Genomic DNA, 20,919 nt, shown 5'->3' with positions numbered 1-20,919 from the left:
CACACACACGTACACACACATACGCACACACCAGTCTGTCTCTCTCTCATTAACGAGACAGGGCAGTGTTCACACATAATACCACTAATTGGGCTGGCAGGGCCCATTACCCAGAGCTAATCACCATGCTTTGGCTGTTGGCTCCAGGGCAGCCCTCCATTCCTACATCCCTCCATTCCTCCACCTCTGACCAGTATTTGTGGCTGGGAGTGAGAGGGGATCTTACCAGGTCAACACAGTCACACTGGCTGTGTGATGGCATGACAGCAATTAGCCAGCAAAACCTAGTGGCTCAGACAATGGAGGTTGGGTCTTGGCAGCTGTTAAGTTGAGTGGATTTAAGTTGCGTTTCTCCAAGAGATCAAAGTGATTTTCTTCATTTACGACATTCACCTCCACACCAGTGTTTATAGCACCCACCTGGGTAACGCACCCATTTAGACACAACTAGACTCAGAGCACACCCCACAACAGATTGAAACGTTTATTGAAATCAACGGACTCTTTGGATCTGATTAACTTGTATGTGTTCCTCAAGGAACTATATCCGTCAGTACCCAGCCCTGGTGAACTGTGCCACCATCGACTGGTTCTCAGAGTGGCCCAGAGATGCCCTGTTGGAGGTGGCTGAGAGATACCTGGATGGACTGGCCCTGGGCACCGTGGAGGGGGTGAGACACACACACACACATGCTGGCACGCACGCACACACACACAGATAACACACATACAGTGGGGAGAACAAGTATTTGATACACTGCCGATTTTGCAGGTTTTCCTACTTACAAAGCATGTAGAGGTCTGTCATTTTTTATCATAGGTACACTTCAACTGTGAAGTTCTAAAATAAAAATCCAGAAAATCACATTGTATGATTTGTAATTAATTGCATGACTAGTATTTGATCACCTACCAACCAGTAAGAAGTCCCCTGATAACCCTCCTGAAAGCCCTCCTGTTCTTCACTCATTACCTGTATTAACTGCACCTGTTTGAACTCCTTACCTGTATAAAAGACACCTGTCCACACACTCAATCAAACAGACTCCAACCTCTCTACAATGGCCAAGACCAGAGAGCTGTGTAAGGACATCAGGGATAAAATTGTAGACCTGCACAGGGCTGGGATGGGCTACAGGACAATAGGCAAGCAGCTTGGTGAGAAGGCAACAACTGTTGGCGCAATTATTAGAAAATGGAAGAAGTTCAAGATGACGGTCAATCACCCTCGGTCAGGGGCTCCATGTAAGATCTCACCTCGTGGGGCATCAATGATCATGAGGAAGGTTAGGGATCAGCTCAGAACTACACGGCAGGACCTGGTCAATGACCTGAAGAGAGCTGGGACCACAGTCTCAAAGAAAACCATTAGTAACACACTACGCCGTCATGGATTAAAATCCTGCAGCGCATGCAAGGTCCCCCTGCTCAAGCCAGCGCATGTCCAGGCCTGTCTGAAGTTTGCCAATGACCATCTGGATGATCCAGAGGAGGAATGGGAGAAGGTCATGTGGTCTGATGAGACAAAAATATAGCCTTTTGGTCTAAAACTCCACTCACCGTGTTTGGAGAAAGAAGAAGGATGAGTACAACCCCAAGAACACCATCCCAACCGTGAAGCATGGAGGTGGAAACATCATTCTTTGGGGATGCTTTTCTGCAAAGGGGACAGGACGACTGCACCGTATTGAGGGGAGGATGGATGGGGCCATGTATCGCGAGATCTTGGCCAACAACCTCCTTCCCTCAGTAAGAACATTGAAGATGGGTCGTGGCGGGGTCTTCCAGCATGACAACGACCCGAAACACACAGCCAGGGCAACTAAGGAGAAGCTCCGTAAGAAGCATTTCAAGGTCCTGGAGTGGCCTAGCCAGTCTCCAGGCCTGAACCCAATAGAAAATCTTTGGAGGGAGCTGAAAGTCTGTATTGCCTAGCAACAACCTCGAAACCTGAAGGATCTGGAGAAGGTCTGTATGGAAGAGTGGGCCAAAATCCCTGCTGCAGTGTGTGCAAACCTGGTCAAGAACTACAGGAAATGTATCATCTCTGTAATTGCAAACAAAGGTTTCCGTACCAAATATTAAGTTCTGCTTTTTCGATGTATCAAATACTTATGTCATGGAATAAAATGCAAATGAATTACTTAAAGATCATACAATGTGATTTCCTGGATTTTTGTTTTAGATTCCGTCTCTCACAGTTGAAGTGTACCTATGATAAAAATGACAGACCTCTACATGCTTTGTAAGTAGGAAAACCTTCAAAATCGGCAGTGTATCAAATAATTGTTCTCCCCACTGTACACATCTATCTAACTGAACTTGGTTAGAAGGTTAGCCTGCTGTGTGATGGAGTGATTCACCCTCTCATCCTTCCTGTGTAGCTACGAGCTAGTCTTTTAAAAGACATTTATGAAGAGCAGCTGGGTTGTGAAAACCTCAAGAGTTAAAGCTTGTTTTATTGTAGTCTTATCGATGATGCTGTACCCGCCACACACACGTCACCTTCGCCTTCACACTCCTACCCAACACTGCTTTGCTCTGTTGCTCTGTTTCCACAAGGGTATATAATGTTGTAGGAATGTCGTAGGAATGTTTGCGGCAGGACCAGGAGAAAATCTTGGCTCTTGTAATGTTGTATGTTTCAATAGTGTTATATTCTCTTGTAATAAATGTTTTAATAATGTTGTAATGACATGTTGGGGATTTATTGTAGATCTAGACAAAGGTGTCCAGTATCTTTGTGACCATGCACGAGTCTGTGGCCCAGTAATGTTGTATAATGTTGTAATAACGTTGTCGCAACGTTATATCTTTGGGTGGATGTGTTCCTCTAGATCCAGACCAAAGTGGCCAGTATTTTTGTGACCATGCACCAGTCTGTGGCCCAGAAATGTTGTATAATGTTGTAATAACGTTGTCGCAACATTATATCTTTGGGTGGATGTGTTCCTCTAGATCCAGACCAAAGTGGCCAGTATCTTTGTGACCATGCACCAGTCTGTGGCCCAGTAATGTTGTATAACGTTGTAATAACGCTGTAATAACGTTGTAATAACGTTATATCTTTGGGTGGATGTGTTCCTCTAGATCCAGACCAAAGTGGCCAGTTATTTTGTGACCATGCACCAGTCTGTGGCCCAGTAATGTTGTATAATGTTGTAATAACGTCCCAGAGGATCCAGACCAAAGTGGCCAGTATCTTTGTGACCATGCACCAGTCTGTGGCCCAGTTCTCCCAGAGGATGAAGCTGGAGCTGAAGAGACACAACTATGTCACTCCTACCAACTACCTGGAGCTGGTGTCTGGATACAAAAAGTAACTAACTACCACCCCCATTGCCAACTCAAAGTGTTTCTTAGATCTGTCAGTCATCTCCCTGTCTACCAGGTCTGCTGTCTCCCACTCTTTGATGCAGTATATCTTTCACATTCTGTCTCTGTCTGTCTCTCTGTATCTATCTGTCTGTCTGTCTGTCTTTCTGTCTCTTTATCAAATCAAATTGTATTTGTGACATGCTCCGAATACAACAGGTATTACACCTTACAGTGAAATGCTTACTTACAAGCCCTTAGCCAACAATGCAATTTTAAGACAAATACCTTAAAAAAAAGTATGAGATAAGAATAACAAATATTTAAAAAGCAGCAGTACAGTAACATAACAATAGCGGGGCTATATACAGGGGGAACAGGGCTATATACAGGGGGGCCGGGCTATATACAGGGGGGACAGGGCTATATACAGGGGGGACAGGGCTCTATACAGGGGGGACAGGGCTATATACAGGGGGGGACCGGTACAGAGTCAATGTGTGGGGGCACCGATGTCGAGGTAATTGAGGTAATTTGTATTAAAGTGACTATGCATAGATAATAACAGAGAGTAGCAGCAGCGTGGGGGGGGGGGCAAAGGCAAATAGTGAGGGTAGTCATTTGATTAGATGTTCAGGAGTCTTATGGCTTGGGGGTAAAAGCTGTTTAGAAGCCTCTTGGACCTAGACTTGGCGCTCCGGTACCGCTTGCTGTGCAGTAGCAGAGAGAACAGTCTATGACTAGACTGGCTGGAGTTAGGGCCTTCCTCTGACACTGCCTGGTATAGAGGTAATGGATATAATGGTAATGGATAATGTACTGGGCCGTGATGTACTGGGCCGTACGCACTACTGTCTGTAGTGCCTTGCAGTCGGAGGCCGAGCAGTTGGCATACCAGGCAGTGATGCAACCCGTCAGGATGCTCTCGATGGTGCAGCTGTAAAAAAGAAAAATTAGGATCTGAGGGGGAATAGGTGCCCTCTTCACGACTGTCTTGGTGTGATTGGACCATGTTAGTTTGTTGGTGATGTGGACCCCAAGGATCTTGAATCTCTCAACCTGCTCCACTACATCCCTGCCGATGAGAATGGGGGTGTGCTCGGTCCTCTTTTGCCTGTAGTTCACAATCAACGTTGAAGGAGAGATTGTCTCTGACCTCCTCCCTATTGGCTGTCTCATTGTTGTCTGTGATCAGGCCTACCACTGTTGTGTCATCGGCAAACTTAATGATGGTGTTGGAGACGTGGCTGACCATGCAGTCATGAGTGAACAGGGAGTACAGGAGGGGACTGAGTACGCACCCCTGAGGGGCCCCTGTGTTGAGGATCAGCGTGGCGCATGTGTTGTTACCTACCCTCACCACCTGGGGGCGGCCCATCAGGAAATCCAGGATCCAGTTGCAGAGGTAGTTGTTTAGCCCCAGTGTCCAATCTCACATAGGTGTTCCTTTTGTCCAGGTGTGAAAGGGCAGTGTGGAGAGCAATAGAGATTGCATCATCTGTGGATCTGTAAGGGAAGTATGCAAATTGAAGCGGGTCTGGGATAATGGTGTTGATGTGAGCCACTTCATGACTACAGACGTGTGTGAGTGCAACGGGTCGGTAGTCATTTAGGCAGGTCACCTTAGTGTTCTTGGGCACTTGCCTCGAGCGAGCATAGAAGTTATTTAGCTCGTCTGGTAGGCTCGTGTCACTGGGCAGCTCTCGGCTGTGCTTCCCTTTGTAGTCTGTAATGGTTTGCAAGCCCTGCCACATCCGAAGAGCGTCGGAGCCAGTGTAGTACGATTTATTTGTCTGTCTGTCTGTCTGTCTGTCTCTGTATCAAATCGAATCAAATCAAATGTTATTTGTCACATACACATGATTAGCAGATGTTAATGCGAGTCTAGCGAAATGCTTGTGCTTCTAGTTCCGACAATGCAGTAATAACCAACGAGTAGTCTAACCTAACAATTCCATAACTACTACCTTAAACACACAAGTGTATAGGGAAAAAGAATATGTACATAAAGATATATGAATGAGTGATGGTACAGAACGGCATAGGCAAGATGCAGTAGATGGTATCAAGTACAGTATATACATATGAGATGAGTATGTAAACAAAGTGGCATAGTTAAAGTGGCTAGTGATACATGTATTACATAAAGATGCAGTAGATGATATAGAGTACAGTATATACGTATACATATGAGATGAATAATGTAGGGTGAATAATGTAAACATAAAAGTGGCATAGTTTAAAGTGGCTAGTGATACATGTATTACATAAAGATGGCAAGATGCAGTAGATGGTATAGAGTACAGTATATACATATGAGATGAGTACATATGAGATCAATTCCCATTATTAAAGTGGCTGGAGTTGAGTCAGTGTCAGTGTGTTGGCAGCAGCCACTCAATGTTAGTCGTGGCTGTTTAACAGTCTGATGGCCTTGAAATAGAAGCTGTTTTTCAGTCTCTCGGTCCCAGCTTTGATGCACCTGTACTGACCTTGCCTTCTGGATGATAGCTGGGTGAACAGGCAGTGGCTCGGGTGGTTGTTGTCCTTGATGATCTTTATGGGAGGTGCAGTTGCCGTACCAGGCGGTAATACAGCCCGACAGGATGCTCTCGATTGTGCATCTGTAAAGGTTTGTGAGTGCTTTTGGTGACAAGCCGAATTTCTTCAGCCTCCTGAGGTTGAAGAGGCGCTGCTGCGCCTTCTTCACAACGCTGTCTGTGTGGGTGGACCAATTCAGTTTGTCCGTGATGTGTACGTCGAGGAACTTAAAACTTACTACCCTCTCCACTACTGTCCCGTCGATGTGGATAGGGGGGTTCTCCCTCTGCTGTTTCCTGAAGTCCACGATCATCTCCTTTGTTTTGTTGACGTTGAGTGTGAGGTTATTTTCCTGACACCACACTCCAAGGGCCCTCACCTCCTCCCTGTAGGCCGTCTTATCATTGTTGTAATCAAGCCTACCACTGTAGTGTCGTCCGCAAACTTGATGATTGAGTTGGAGGCGTGCATAGCCACGCAGTCGTGGGTGAACAGGGAGTACAGGAGAGGGCTGAGAATGCACCCTTGTGGGGCCCCAGTGTTGAGGATAAGCGGGTGGAGATGTGGTAACCTACCCTCACCACCTGGGGGTGTACCCAGTTGCACAGTCCAGTGCCCAGTTGCACAGGGCGGGGTCGAGACCCAGGGTCTCGAGCTTGATGATGAGGGTACTATGGTGTTAAATGCTGAGCTGTAGTTGATGAACAGCATTCTCACATAGGTATTCCTATTGTCCAGATGGGTTAAGGCAGTCTGCAGTGTGGTTACGATTGCGTCGTCTGTGGACCTATTGGGGCGGTAAGCAAATTGGAGTGGGTCTAGGTTGTCAGGTAGGGTCTAGGGTGATATGGTCCTTGTGTCTCAAAGCTCTTCATGATGACAGAAGTGAGTGCTATGAGGCGGTAGTTGTTTAGCTCAGTTACCTTAGCTTTCTTGGGAACAGGAACAATGGTGGCCCTCTTGAAGCATGTGGGGACAGCAGACTGGGCTAGGGATTGATTGAATATGTCCGTAAACACACCAGCCAGCTGGTCTGCGCATGCTCTGAGGGCGCGGCTGGGGATGCCGTCTGTGCCTGCAGCCTTGCGAGGGTTAACACATTTAAATGTTTTACTCACTTCGGCTGCAGTGAAGGGGAGTCCGCAGGTTTTGGTAGCGGGCCGTGTCCGTGGCACTGTATTGTCCTCAAAGCGAGCAAAGAAGTTATTTAGTCTTTCTGGGAGCAAGACATCCTGGTCCGTGACGGGGCTGGTTTTCTTATTGTAATCCGTGATAGACTGTAGACCCTGCCACATACATCTTGTGTCTGAGCAGTTGAATTGCAACTCTACTTTGTCTCTATACTGACGCTTAGCTTGTTTGATTGCCTTGCAGAGGGAATAGCTACACTGTTTTTATTCAGTCATATTTCCGGTCACCTTGCCCTGGTTAAAAGCAGTGGTTCGCGCTTTCAGTTTGGCGCAAATGCTACCATCAATCCACAGTTTCTGGTTTGGGAATGTTTTAATAGTTGCTGTGGGTATGACATCGCCGATGGACTTTCTAATGAACTCGCTCACCGAATCAGCGTATTCGTCAATGTTGTTGTTGGATGCAATGCGGAACATATCCCAATCCTCGTGATCGAAGCAGTCTTGAAGCGTGGAATCAGATTGGTCGGACCAGCATTGAACAGACCTGCGCACGGGAGCTTCCTGTTTTAGTTTCTGTCTGTAGGCTGGAAGCAACAAAATGGAGTCGTGGTCAGCTTTTCCGAAAGGAGGGCGGGGGAGGGCCTTATATGTGTCGGGGAAGTTAGAATAACAACGATCCAGGGTTTTACCAGCCCTGGTTGCACAATCGATATGCTGATAGAATTTAGGGAGTCTTGTTTTTAGATTAGCCTTGTTAAAATCCCCAGCTACAATGGATGCAGCCTCAAGATATGTGGTTTCCAGTTTACATAGAGTCAAATAAAGTTCGTTCAGGGCCATCGATGTGTCTGCTTGGGGGGGAATATATACGGCTGTGATTATAATCAAAGGGAATTCTCTTGGTAGATAATGTGGTCGACATGTGATTGTGAGGAATTCTAAGTCAGGTGAACAGAAGGACTTGAGTTCCTGTATGTTGTTATGATCACACCACGTCTCGTTAATCATAAGGCATACCCCCCCCCCCCCCGTTCTTCTTACCAGAAAGATGCTTGTTTCTGTCGGCGTGATGCGTGAAGAAACCAGCTGGCTGTATCGACTCCGTTAGCGTCTCTCGAGTGAGCCATGTTTCCGTGAAGCAAAGAACGTTACAGTTTCTGATGTCTCTCAGGAAGGCTGCCCTTGCTCCTCATTTCATCAACCTTGTTGTCAAGAGACTGGACATTGGCGAGTAGTATGCTAGGGAGCGGTGCACGATGTGCCCGTCTCCGGAGCCTGACCAGAAGACCACTTCGTCTGCCCCTTTTACGACGACGTTGTTTAGGTTCGCCGGCTGGGATCCGATCCATTGTCCTGGGTGGTGGGCAAAACACAGGATCCGCTTCGGGAAAGTCGTATTCCTGGTCGTAATGATATTGAGTTGACTCTGCTCTTATATTCAGTAGTTCCTCCCAAATGTATGTAATGAAACCTAAGGTTACCTGGGGTACCAATGTAAAAAAATAAATAAATACTGCATAGTTTCCTAGGAACGCGAGGCGAGTCGGCCATCTCTGTCTGCGCCGGAAGTATCTTACTATCTGTCTGTATCTGTTTGCCTGCCTCTCTGTATCTGTCTTACTCTATCTGACTCCCTGACTCTTTTTATTCTTGCCTCACTCTCTCCCTTTCTTTATTTCTTTCTCTCACTTGATCTTTCCTTCACTCATTCTAACTCTCCCTCTCCCTGTGTATCTCCAGGCTGCTGGCTGAGAAGCGCAGTGAGCTGGGGGAGCAGGTGTCCAAGCTGAGGAATGGCCTGTTTAAGATAGACGACACGCGCAGCAAGGTGGAGGCCATGTCTGTGGAGCTGGAAGAGGCCAAGAAGAAGGTGGCTGACTTCCAGAAGCAGTGTGAGGAGTACTTGGTCATCATCGTCCAGCAGAAGAGAGAGGCCGATGAACAGCAGAAGGTACGTACAGTTGAAGTCGGAAGTTTACATACACTTAGGTTGGAGTCATTAAAATCTGTTTTTCAACCACTCCATACATTTCTTGTTAACCATCTTTAGTTTTGGCAAGTCGTTTAGGACATCTACTTTGTGCATGACACAAGTCATTTTCCCAACAATTGTTTATAGACAGATTGTTTCACTGTATCACAATTCCAGTGGGTCAGAAGTTTACATACACTAAGTTGACTGTGCCCTTAAACAGCTTGGAAAATTCCAGAAAATTATCAATTGAATTATCAATTGAAGGTGTACCTGTGGGTGTATTTCAAGGCCTACCTTCAAACTCAGTACCTCTTTGCTTGACATCATGGGAAAATCAAAAGCAATCAACCAAGACCTCAGAAAAAAAATTGTGGACCTCCACAAGTCTGGTTTATCCTTGGGAGCAATTTCCAAATGCCTGAAGGTACAACGTTCATCTGTACAAACAGTAGCACGCAAGTATAAACACCATAGGACCACACAGCCGTCGCACCGCTCAGGAAGGAGATGTGTTCTGTCTCCTAGAGATTAATGTACATTGGTGCAAAAAGTGCAAATCAATCCCAGAACAACTGCAAAAGGACCTTGTGAAGATGCTGGAGGAAACAGGTACAAAATTATCTATATCCACAGTAAAACGTCCTATATCGGCATAACCTGAAAGGCCGCTCAGCAAGGAAGAAGCCACTGCTCCAAAACCGCCATAAAAAAGCCAGACTACAGTTTGCAACTGCACATGGACAAAGATCGTACTTTTTGGAGAAAGGTCCTCTGGTCTGATGAAACAAAAATAGAACTGTTTGACCATAATGACCATCGTTATGTTTGTAGAAAAAAGGGGGAGGCTTGCAAGCCGAAGAACACCATCCCAACCGTGTAGCACGGGGGTGGCAACATCATGTTGTGGGGGTGCTTTGCTGCAGGAGGGACTGGTGCACTTCACAAAATAGATAGGCATCATGAGGTTGGAAAATGATGTGGATATATTGAAGCAACATCTCAAGACATCAGTCAGAAAGTTAAAGCTTGGTCGCAAATGGGTCTTCCAGAGGAATAATACTTCCAAGCAAAATGGCTTAAGGACAACAAAGTCAAGGTATTGGAGTGGCCATCACAAAGCCCTGACCTCCATCCTATAGAACATTTGTGGGCAGAACTGAAAAAGCGTGTGCGAGCAAGGAGGCCTACAAACCTGACTCAGTTACACCAGCTCTGTCAGGAGGAATGGGCCAAAATAAACCCAACTTATTGTGGGAAGCTTGTGGAAGGCTCCCTGAAACGTTTGACCCAAGTTTAACAATTTAAAGACAATGCTACCAAGTATGTAAACTTCTGACCCACTGGGAATGTGATGAAAGAAATAAAAGCTGAAATAAATAATTCTCTCTACTATTATTCTGTCATTACACATTCTGAAAATAAAGTGGTGATCCTAACTGACCTAAGACAGGGGATTTTTTTACCAGGATTAAATGTCAGGAATTGTGAAAAACTGAGTTTAAATGTATTTGAATAAGGTGCATGTAAACTTTCGACTTCAACTGTACATCTGGTGGTGTGTGTGCATGTGTGCGGTCGCGCGTGCGTGTGTGTAGACTGTGAGTGCCCACAGTGAGAAGATAGGAGCAGAAGAGATCAAGTGTAGGGCCATGGCTGAGAACGCCCAGAGAGACCTGGATGAAGCCGTGCCTGCTCTGGAGGAGGCCATGAAGGTAAGCTGTTTGTATCTGTTTTTACGTGTGATACTGCCTCTGTGTGTGGCTGGGTCTCAATAGCAGCAGGGGTCGCCTTAATGCAGAATTCTGCATTTTTCACGCTTGATAACACACAACAAATATCTTGCTGCGTTTTGTAAACGCAGATCTAATATGTTTTTTATTGTAATTTCTGCTCGGCATCAGACTAATTGTGTGCTTCTCTGTGTGGCCCGTGCTAGATTAACTTGAAGTAAAACATTGAGCTGGCTGCTCACATTCTTTCTCTGGTGGTGATGAATAGTTTTTTTCTAAAAGGCCTCTCTTTTTCATTGTAAGCTCATTTACTTGTGTGGCTGGTAGCCAAGTAGCGTTGCACTTCTGTTGTCATCTGATGTGTTGCGCTAATGTATTTTCTGGGAAGGAAAACTGTAGTTGCAGTCCCCTGATCACTCTATTGAAGCAAAACAACGCTGTTGACTTTCAGTGTAAAACGCAGGTGAAATGGTTTAAAATGCTGCGTTTTGAAAATGCATTAACACGTTGTATGTATAATCTTGTTTTTTTCACACATATATTTATTGGCTTTTTATTTACAGGGCAATCAGCAGAGTTGGTACAGTAATATATATGGTCACCTTCTGTGATTGTGTTACCATATTTACTGACTCTCTCCTACCTCCCACCCTCTCCTTTCCCTTCTCTTCCCCCTCTCCTCTCCGCTCCCCTCCTCCTCTCTCTCTTGTCTTCTCCCCTCCACTCACCTTGTTTCCCCTCCTCTCTCTCCTCCCTTCCCCAGGCGTTGGAGTCCCTGAATAAGAAGGACATGACAGAGATCAAGTCGTACGGCCGTCCCCCGACCCTGGTGGAGACCGTCATGCAGGCTGTTATGATCCTCAGAGGCAATGAGCCCACCTGGGCAGAGGCCAAGAGACAGCTGGGTGAGAGCTATCTACTGCTCCATCTCTTTTTCTATCTGTTTCTCTTTCCAACTATCTCTCTTTCTGTCTCCCTACCTCTTCGATTCTACCTGGGCAGGGGCCAAGTGACAGCTGGGTAAGAGCTATCTACTGCTCCATCTCTTTTTCTATCTGTCTCTATTTCCAACTATCTCTCTTTCTGTCTCCCTACCTCTTTGATTCTACCTGGGCAGAGGCCAAGAGACAGCTGGGTGAGAGCTATCTACTGCTCCATCTCTTTTTCTATCTATCTCTCTTTTCAACTATCTCTCTTTCTGTCTCCCTACCTCTTCGATTCTACCTGGGCAGAGGCCAAGAGACAGCTGGGTAAGAGCTATCTACTGCTCCATCTCTTTTTCTATCTGTCTCTCTTTCCAACTATCTCTCTTTCTGTCTCCCTACCTCTTCGATTCTACCTGGGCAGGGGCCAAGAGACAGCTGGGTGAGAGCTATCTACTGCTCCATCTCTTTTTCTATCTGTCTCTCTTTTCAACTATCTCTCTTTCTGTCTCCCTACCTCTTCGATTCTACCTGGGCAGGGCCAAGTGACAGCTGGGTAAGAGCTATCTACTGCTCCATCTCCTTTTCTATCTGTCTCTCTTTCCAACTATCTCTCTTTCTGTCTCCCTACCTCTTCGATTCTACCTGGGCAGGGCCAAGTGACAGCTGGGTAAGAGCTATCTACTGCTCCATCTCATGTCCTTTTGGTCTGTTTTTCCCTGTTTTTGCTGCCAGTTTGGAAGCCTTTGTTAAGGCCTCTATAAGTGCAAGTGGTATAGGCCTAAAATGCTAAATATTAATTAAAATGCTGTAATGTGTAAACACCACCAAGCAGCCAAACTGCTTGGACCAATCCCTTGTAATTATTTATGTCATTCATCCATTTATTAATGAATTGATTCCTATTACGGTAGCACTATAACGGTATAATACAGTACATTTTATGGTACTGTACTGTGTGTCATTACACAGTACTTGCTTTGACACCGTATTCATATTACAGTGGGTGTACTGCAATATAAAAGACTGTTACTTGCCACTGAGCTGTGTGTAAATGACCATCAAATTCACGGCAAGAGAGAGAGAGAGAGAGAGAGAGAGAGAGAGAGAGAGAGAGAGAGAGAGAGAGAGAGAGAGAGAGACACACACACACACACACGAGTTATTGACTGGTTGCCCTTGGTGTCTGGCATGCAGGCGAGGGCAACTTCATCAAGCAGCTGGTCCACTTTGACAAGGACAACATCTCAGACCGCGTACTGAAGAAGATCGGCCAGTACTGCACCCAGCCAGACTTTCATCCAGAGATCATAGGACGGGTCTCCCTGGCCGCCAAGTCTCTCTGTATGTGGGTCAGAGCCATGGAGGTAAGCAGTATACATACATATACACACAGTGGCCAGTTTATTGGTTACACCCATCTAGTACCGGGTCGGAACCCTCTTTTCCTCCAGAACAGCCTGAATTATCTGAGGAATGGAAACTTTGCTCAATTAGTATCAAGGGACCTAACATGTGCCAGGAAAACATTCCCCACACAGTTACATCACCTTCACCAGCCTGTACGGTTGACACCAGGCAGAATGGGGTCATTGACTCATGCTGCTTACGCCAAATCCTGACTCTGCCGTCAGCATGACGCAACAGGAACCAGGATTTGTCAGACCAGGTAATGTTTTTCCGCTCCTCAGTTGTCCAGTGTTGGTGATGGCGTGCCCACTGGAGCTGCCTCTTCTAGTTTTCAGCTGATAGGAGTGGAACCCGGTGTGGTCGTCTGCTGCAACATCCCATCTGTGACAAGGAGCGACGAGTTCTGAGTTCCGAGACGCCGTTCTGCACAACACTGTTGTACTGCGACGTTATTTGTCTGTTAGTTGTCCGCCTGTTAGCTTGCATGACTCTTGCCATTCTCCTTCGACCTCTCATCTATGAGCAGTTTTTCGCCCACAGAACTGCCACTAACTGGATGTTTTTTGTTTGACACAACCATTCTTGATAAACCCTAGACACTGTCGTGTGTGAAAAGCCCAGTAGGCCGTCCGTTTCTGAGATCTGGCGCGCCTGGCACCAACAGTCATACCACGCTCAAAGCCGCTTAGGTCACTTATTTTGCCCATTCTAACGTTCAATGAAACAGTAACTGAATGCCTGTCTGCCTGCTTTATATACCAAGCCAAAGCCACGTGACACACTGTCTGTAGGAGCAAACCATTTTTGTGAACAGGGTCTCTCACTCTCTCTCTCTCTCTCTCACTCACTCACTCAGGTGTATGGTCGTATCTTCAGGGTGGTGGAGCCTAAGAGAGCCAGGCTGAACGGGGCCATGTCCCAGCTGGCAGAGAAACAGGCTTCCCTGGCAGAGGCCCAGGCGAAACTCATTGAGGTACACACACGCACACCAACTCAGAGAGCTACTGTACAGGGGTGGTGAGGAGGCAGAAGAGACCTGGGAAATACTCACTATAGCTGATGCGTTTCTGGAGTGTCAATGAGTCTGTGTGAGTGTTTGTGTTTCTCATTGGTACTCGGGTGCTTTTTGGAAGTGAGAATAGTAAGAATGAATCTAGTTGCGTGTGAATCTGTGTGCTGTATTTTGTGTGTGTGTGTGTAGGTAGGGGAGAAGCTGGACCTGTTGAAGAGGCAGTATGATGAGAAGCTGGCTCAGAAGGAGGAGTTGAGGAGGAAGTCAGAGGACATGGAGGTCAAACTGGACCGGGCCGGGAAACTGGTGTCTGGACTGGCTGGAGAGAGAATCCGCTGGGAGGAGACTGTGGTGGTACGACCCCCTCTTATTGAGCTCACACAGCCAGCTAAAACACACTATCGCACACGCAACTCATCACACACGCAACTCATCACACAGCGTTCACACTAGAGGCGACCGATTATGATTTTTCAACGCCGATACCGATTATTGGAGGACCAAAAAAAATGCCGATACCGATTAATCGGACAATTTTAAAATTGTATTTATTTATTTGTAATAATGGCAATTACAAAAATACTGAATGAACACTTTTATTTTAACTTAATATAATACATCAATAAAATCCTCAAATTAGCCTCAAACAAATAATGAAATGTTCAATTTGGTATAAATAATGCAAAAACAAAGTGTTGGAGAAGAAAGTAAAAGTGCAATATGTGCCATGTAAAAAGGCTAACGTTTAAGTTCCTTGCTCAGAACATGAGAACATATGAAAGCTGGTGGTTCCTTTTAACATGAGTCTTCAATATTCCCAGGTAAGAAGTTTTAGGTTGTAGTTATTATAGGAATTATAGGACGATTTCTCTCTATATTTGTATTTCATATACCTTTGACTATTGGATGTTCTTATATATACACTGCTCAAAAAATAAAGGGAACACTAAAATAACACATCCTAGATCTGAATGACTGATATATTCTTATTAAATACTTTTTTCTTTACATAGTTGAATGTGCTGACAACAAAATCACACACAAATTATCAATGGAAATCAAATTTAGCAACCCATGGAGGTCTGGATTTGGAGTCGCACTCAAAATTAAAGTGGAAAACCACACTACAGGCTGATCCAACTTTGATGTAATGTCCTTAAAACAAGTCAAAATGAGGCTCAGTAGTATGTGTGGCCTCCACGTGCCTGTATGACATCCCTACAATGCCTGGGCATGCTCCTGATGAGGTGGCGGATGGTCTCCTGAGGGATCTCCTCCCAGACCTGGACTAAAGCATCCGCCAACTCCTGGACAGTCTGTGCGGCCCCCCAAAGAAATGCCACCCCACACCATGACTGACCCACCGCCAAACCGGTCATGCTGGAGGATGTTGCAGGCAGCAGAACATTCTCAACGGCGTCTTCAGACTCTGTCACGTCTGTCACATGTGCTCAGTGGGAACCTGCTTTCATCTGTGAAGAGCACAGGGCACCAGTGGCGAATTTGCCAATCTTGGTGTTCTCTGGTAAATGCCACACGTCCTGCACGGTGTTGGGCTGTAAGCATAACCCCCACCTGTGGACGTCGGGCCCTCATACCAACCTCATGAAGTCTGTTTCTGACCGTTTGAGCAGACACATGCACATTTGTGGCCTGCTGGAGGTCATTTTGCAGGGCTCTGGCAGTGCTCCTCCTGTTCCTCCTTGCACAAAGGCGGAGGTAGCGGTCCTGCTGCTGGGTTGTTGCCCTCCTACGGCCTCCTCCACGTCTTCTTATGTACTGGCCTGTCCCCCGGTAGCGCCTCCATGCTCTGGTCACTACTCTGGGCACCCCGCTAGCTAGCTAGCCATTTTACTTCGGTTACACCAGCCTCATCTCGTGAGTTGATAGGCTTGAAGTCATAAGCAGCTCAATGCTTGAAGCACAGCGAAGAGCTGCTGGCAAATGCAGGAAAGTGCTTTTGAATGAATGCTTACGAGCCTGCTGCTGCCTACCACCGCTCAGTCAGGCTGCTCTATCAAAGATCAAATCATAGACTTAATTATAACATAATAACACACAGAAATATGAGCCTTGGGTCATTAATATGGTCAAATCCGGAAACTATAATTTCAACCATAGCAACACAAGCATTTGTGTAAGAGTATTGATAGCTAGCATAGCATTAAGCCTAGCATTCAGCAGGCAACATTTTCACAAAAACAAGAAAAGCATTCAAATAAAATCATTTACCTTTGAAGAACTTTGGATGTTTTCAATGAGGAGACTCTCAGTTAGATAGCAAATGTTCAGTTTTTCCAAAAAGATTATTTGTGTAGGAGAAATCGCTCCGTTTTGTTCATCACGTTTGGCTTAGAAAACCTCCCGAAAATTCAGTCATTACAACGCCAAACTTTTTCCCAAATTAACTCCATAATATCAACAGAAACATGGCAAACGTTGTTTAGAATCAATCCTCAAGGTGTTTTTCACATATCTATTCGATGATAAATCATTCGTGGCAGTTGCCTTTCTCCTCTGAACCTAATGGAAAAGTGGACGCAGCTGGAGATTGCGCAATCATTTCGACGGAAGACCCCAAGCGGACACCTGGTAAATGTAGTCTCTTATGGTCAATCTTCCAATGATATGCCTACAAATATGTCACAATGCTGCAGACACCTTGGGGAAATGACAGAAAGTGTAGGCTCATTCCTGGCGCATTCACAGCCATGTAAGGAGACATTGGAACACAGCGCATTCAAAATCTTGGGCATTTCCTGTATGAAATTTCATCTTGGTTTCGCCTGTAGCATTAGTTCTGGGGCACTCACAGACAATATCTTTGCCGTTTTGGAAACGTCAGAGCGTTTTCTTTCCAAAGCTGTCAATTATATGCATAGTCTAGCATCTTTTCGTGACAAAATATCTTGTATAAAACGGGAACGTTTTTTTATCCAAAAATTAAGAGTGCCCCCTATATCGAAGAAGTTAAGTCTAGATTTTGCTGTTACATTGCACAACCTTCAATGTTATGTCATGATTATGAACAATTCTGGCAAATTAATTACGGTCTTTGTTAGGAAGAAATGGTCTTCATACAGTTCGCAATAAGCCAGGCGGCCCAAACTGCTGCATATACCCTGACTCTGCTTGCACTGAACGCAAGAGAAGTGACACAATTTCCCTAGTTAAAATAAATTAATGTTAGCAGGTAATATTAACTAAATATACAGGTTTAAAAATATATACTAGTCTATGGATTTTAAAGAAAGGCATTGGTGTTTATGGTTAGGTACATATTGGGGCAACGACAGTGCTTTTTTTGCGAATGCGCTTGTTAAATCATCACCCGTTTGGCGAAGTTGAAGTAGGCTGTGATTCGATGAGAAATTAACAGGCACCGCATCGATTATATGCAACGCAGGACAAGCTAGATGAACTAGTAATATCATCAACCATGTGTAGATAACTAGTGATTATGTTAAGATTGATTTTAAGATTATGTTTAGATTTTTTTTTTACAAGGTAAGTTTAATGCGAGCGAGCACCTTACCTTGGCTTCTTGTTGCACTCGGGTAACAGGTAGTCAGCCTGACACGCAGTCTCCTCGTGGAGTGCAATTTAATCGGCCACAATCGGTGTCCAAAAATGCAGATTACCGATTGTTATGAAAACTTGAAATCGGCCCAATTAATCGGTACAAACCCAGTAGTGTGTCTGAGTCAACTTTCAAAGAGTCATTTGGTCAGAAGATTAGAATGATAATTTCTTATCATTAAAGTTGTCCGGTAGCTTTTCTCCTTCATCTTTCTTTGTTTTGATGGTCACGTCCACGAGTGTGACCTGGAGATGTGTGTGTGTGTGTGTCTCAGGGTTTGGAGATGAACATGGGTTTTCTGGTAGGAGACTGTCTGCTGGCTGCAGCCTTCCTCTCCTACATGGGGCCTTTCCTATCCAACTACAGAGACCAGCTGGTCTCTATCTGGATGAAACAGGTGAGTGACAAGGTCACTGTCTGGATTTCCCTCCACTCTGTCACACTACACCGGTAGGTGGAAATGTACTTATGTGTATATATTATTCACTGTTACCTTCATGTCTCTCTCTCTCTCTCTCTCTCTCTCTCTCTCTCTCTCTCTCTCTCTCTCTCTCACACACACACATTCCTCTCTCTCCCTCACTCTCTCTCTCTTGCCTCTCCCTCACTCTCTTCTCCATCAGGTGCGTGAGTTGGAGGTGCCGTGTTCTCCAGGTTTTAGTTTCGCTGTGTTCCTGTCCAAGCCCACGGCCGTAAGGGACTGGAACATCCAGGGTCTGCCCTCCGATGCCTTCTCCACTGAAAACGGCGTCATTGTCACCCGCGGCAACCGGTCAGACAAACCACACACACACATCCAGTATCGTCATTCAGTTCTCTCCGTCTTTGCTTAGTGCTTAGTTTCATATTGATAATATTACTTCAGTAGTCTAAACGAGATAAAACCGCTCAGTTGAATCAAACAAAGATTACACCTATCTCAGTCTCACAGACCTCACGGATGAGGCTATGAAGACGTACTAGAATTTGGGTGTTGTGGCTACTGTCTAGCTTGATGATGTGAACGTATTGCTTCTCTTTGTTTTTCCCAAGATGGCCGCTGATGGTGGACCCACAAGGCCAAGCCCTGAAGTGGATCAAAAATATGGAGATGAAGAGGGTGAGACCTGCTTTGTGCAAATTATGTCTGTCTCTCTACCACACACACACCTTCTCTCTCCTCGCTCTCACATTTCTCTCTGCCACTGTCTACTTCCATGGTTATTGACCTCGTACTCGCTGCATTGTGTGTTTGTCGACGCATTCCATGAATAGATGTCGCTTTCTTGGTCAAAGCTCTTTCTCTCCTAACCCTTGACCTTTACTATACTTACAGTGTTGGAAGGTCACAAGGTCACTGAAAACATGAAGCATAACATGTACAATATCAAATCAAATGTCCTTGGTCACGTGCACGAGGTTAGCAGATGTTAATGCGAGTGTAGCGAAAAGCTTGTGCTTCTCGTTTTGACAGTGCAGTAATATCTAACAAGTCATCGAACAATTCCACAACAACTGCCTTATACACACAAATAAGGACAGGGATGGGTTAAGAGTATGTACATATAAATATATGGATGAGCAACGACAAAAGTATTTTGTCAGCCACCAATTGTGCAAGTTCTCCCACTTAAAAAGATGATAGAGGCCTGTAATTTTCATCATAGGTACACTTCAACTATGACAGACAAAATGAGAAGAAAAAAATCCAGAAAATCACATTGTAGGATTTTTAATGAATTTATTTGCAAATTATGGTGGAAAATAAGTATTTGGTCAATAACAAAAGTTTATCTCAATACTTTGTTATATACCCTTTGTTGGCAATGACAGAGGTCAAATGTTTTCTGTAAGTCTTCACAAGGTTTTCACACACTGTTGCTGGTATTTTGGCCCATTCCACCATGCAGATCTCCTCTAGAGCAGTGATGTTTTGGGGCTGTTGCTGGGCAATGTCCTCATCTCCCACCCCTTCTAATAGACCCTTTCTTCTTTAAGGTTGCTGCCCCTATCATTGCCAAGCCTGTCCACAACCATTTTAACCTGTCTCTGCTTTCTAGATAGATAGATAGATAGATAGATAGATATATATATATATATAGAGAGAGAGAGAGTTCTCAAGCAGCTAGAGGCCATCAGATTTGCTACCAATGCTCTTTATAGGACACATCACTGCACTCTATACTCTTCTGTAAACTGGTCATCTCTGTATACCTGTCGCAAGACCCCTACTGCAGCCCTCATCCCTCCACATACAACACCCATTCTGCCAGTCACATTCTGTTAAAGGTCCCCAAAGCACACATATCCCTGGGTCCCTTGTCTTTTCAGTTCGCTGCAGCTAGCGACTGGAACGAGCTGCAACAAACACTCAAACTGGACAGTTTTATCTCAATCTCTTCATTCAAAGACTCAATCTTGGACACTCTTACTGACAGTTGTGGGTGCTTTGCGTATTGTTGTCTCTATTGTCTTGCCCTTTGTGCTGTTGTATTTGCCCAATAATGTTTGTACCATGTTTTGTGCTGCTACCATGTTGTGCTGCTGCCATGTTGTGTTGCTACCATGTTGTTGTCATGTTGTGTTGCTACCATGCTATGTTGATGTCTTAGGTCTGTCTTTATGCAGTGTTGTCTCATTTTGTCCTATGTTTTTATTTAATTGTTTTTATTTTGAATCACAGCCCCCGTCCCCCCAGGAGGCCTTTTGGTAGACCGTCGTTGTAAATAAGAATTTGTTCTTAACTGACTTGCCGAGTTAAATTATGTTTAAATAGAATATCCCCTCAAGGAGCCAGATTCTCCACTGTAATCCCATCAACAAAACACATTTGAGACAGGTTTTGACAGTTGAATGCTTTTAGTTAGGACCAGTAGGCTTCCTTCATTAAATAAGATCCTCTCAGCACAGAGACACACACGCCCTCTCGCAAACACACACACACACACACACACACACACACACACACACACACACACACACACACACAGTGACCCAGGTGAACGAGGAAGTTAACAACATATTTTTTTACTCCCCATCTCTGTGGTTTCTCTCCTCCTTTCTTCAGATACTTGTTGTATGTGTTCCCTCGCTCCTTTTGGTATTTTAAGAGGCAGTTTGGCCCTCTCGTCAGTAAGGTAACCTCAGTAAAAAACAGTCCATTTCTTCAAAAGGCACCTTTTGTGTGTGTGTGTGTGTGTTTGAAAGAAACAGAGAGAGAATAGGCAGGTGTGTGTAGTTAACCTAAGAGTGAGTGATGGGGAAGAGAGAGTGACTCAGGCACCCCTTCTGTTTTTCTCAGTCTAGACCAGTCTGTGGGTC

At 45.1% G+C, this 20,919-nt stretch overlaps 1 protein-coding gene across 1 annotated transcript in view; it reads left to right on the top strand.

The window, feature by feature from the left end:
* dnah2 (dynein, axonemal, heavy chain 2) overlaps positions 1–20,919 on the top strand; it is a 232,309-nt gene that overhangs the window by 181,073 nt on the left and 30,317 nt on the right. Inside the window, 11 exon segments of the mRNA XM_064939126.1 lie at positions 539–671; positions 3,177–3,319; positions 8,730–8,940; positions 10,560–10,676; positions 11,458–11,599; positions 12,815–12,984; positions 13,884–14,000; positions 14,229–14,393; positions 17,894–18,016; positions 18,243–18,391; positions 18,652–18,718. Coding sequence (XP_064795198.1) covers positions 539–671; positions 3,177–3,319; positions 8,730–8,940; positions 10,560–10,676; positions 11,458–11,599; positions 12,815–12,984; positions 13,884–14,000; positions 14,229–14,393; positions 17,894–18,016; positions 18,243–18,391; positions 18,652–18,718 — 1,537 coding nt within the window.

Source organism: Oncorhynchus masou, chromosome 27, assembly GCF_036934945.1.
Source record: "Oncorhynchus masou masou isolate Uvic2021 chromosome 27, UVic_Omas_1.1, whole genome shotgun sequence".
NCBI classification, from domain to species: domain Eukaryota; kingdom Metazoa; phylum Chordata; class Actinopteri; order Salmoniformes; family Salmonidae; genus Oncorhynchus; species Oncorhynchus masou.
The sequence above is the reverse complement of the archived record's forward strand: the minus strand, read 5'-3'. Positions and strand labels throughout refer to the sequence as shown.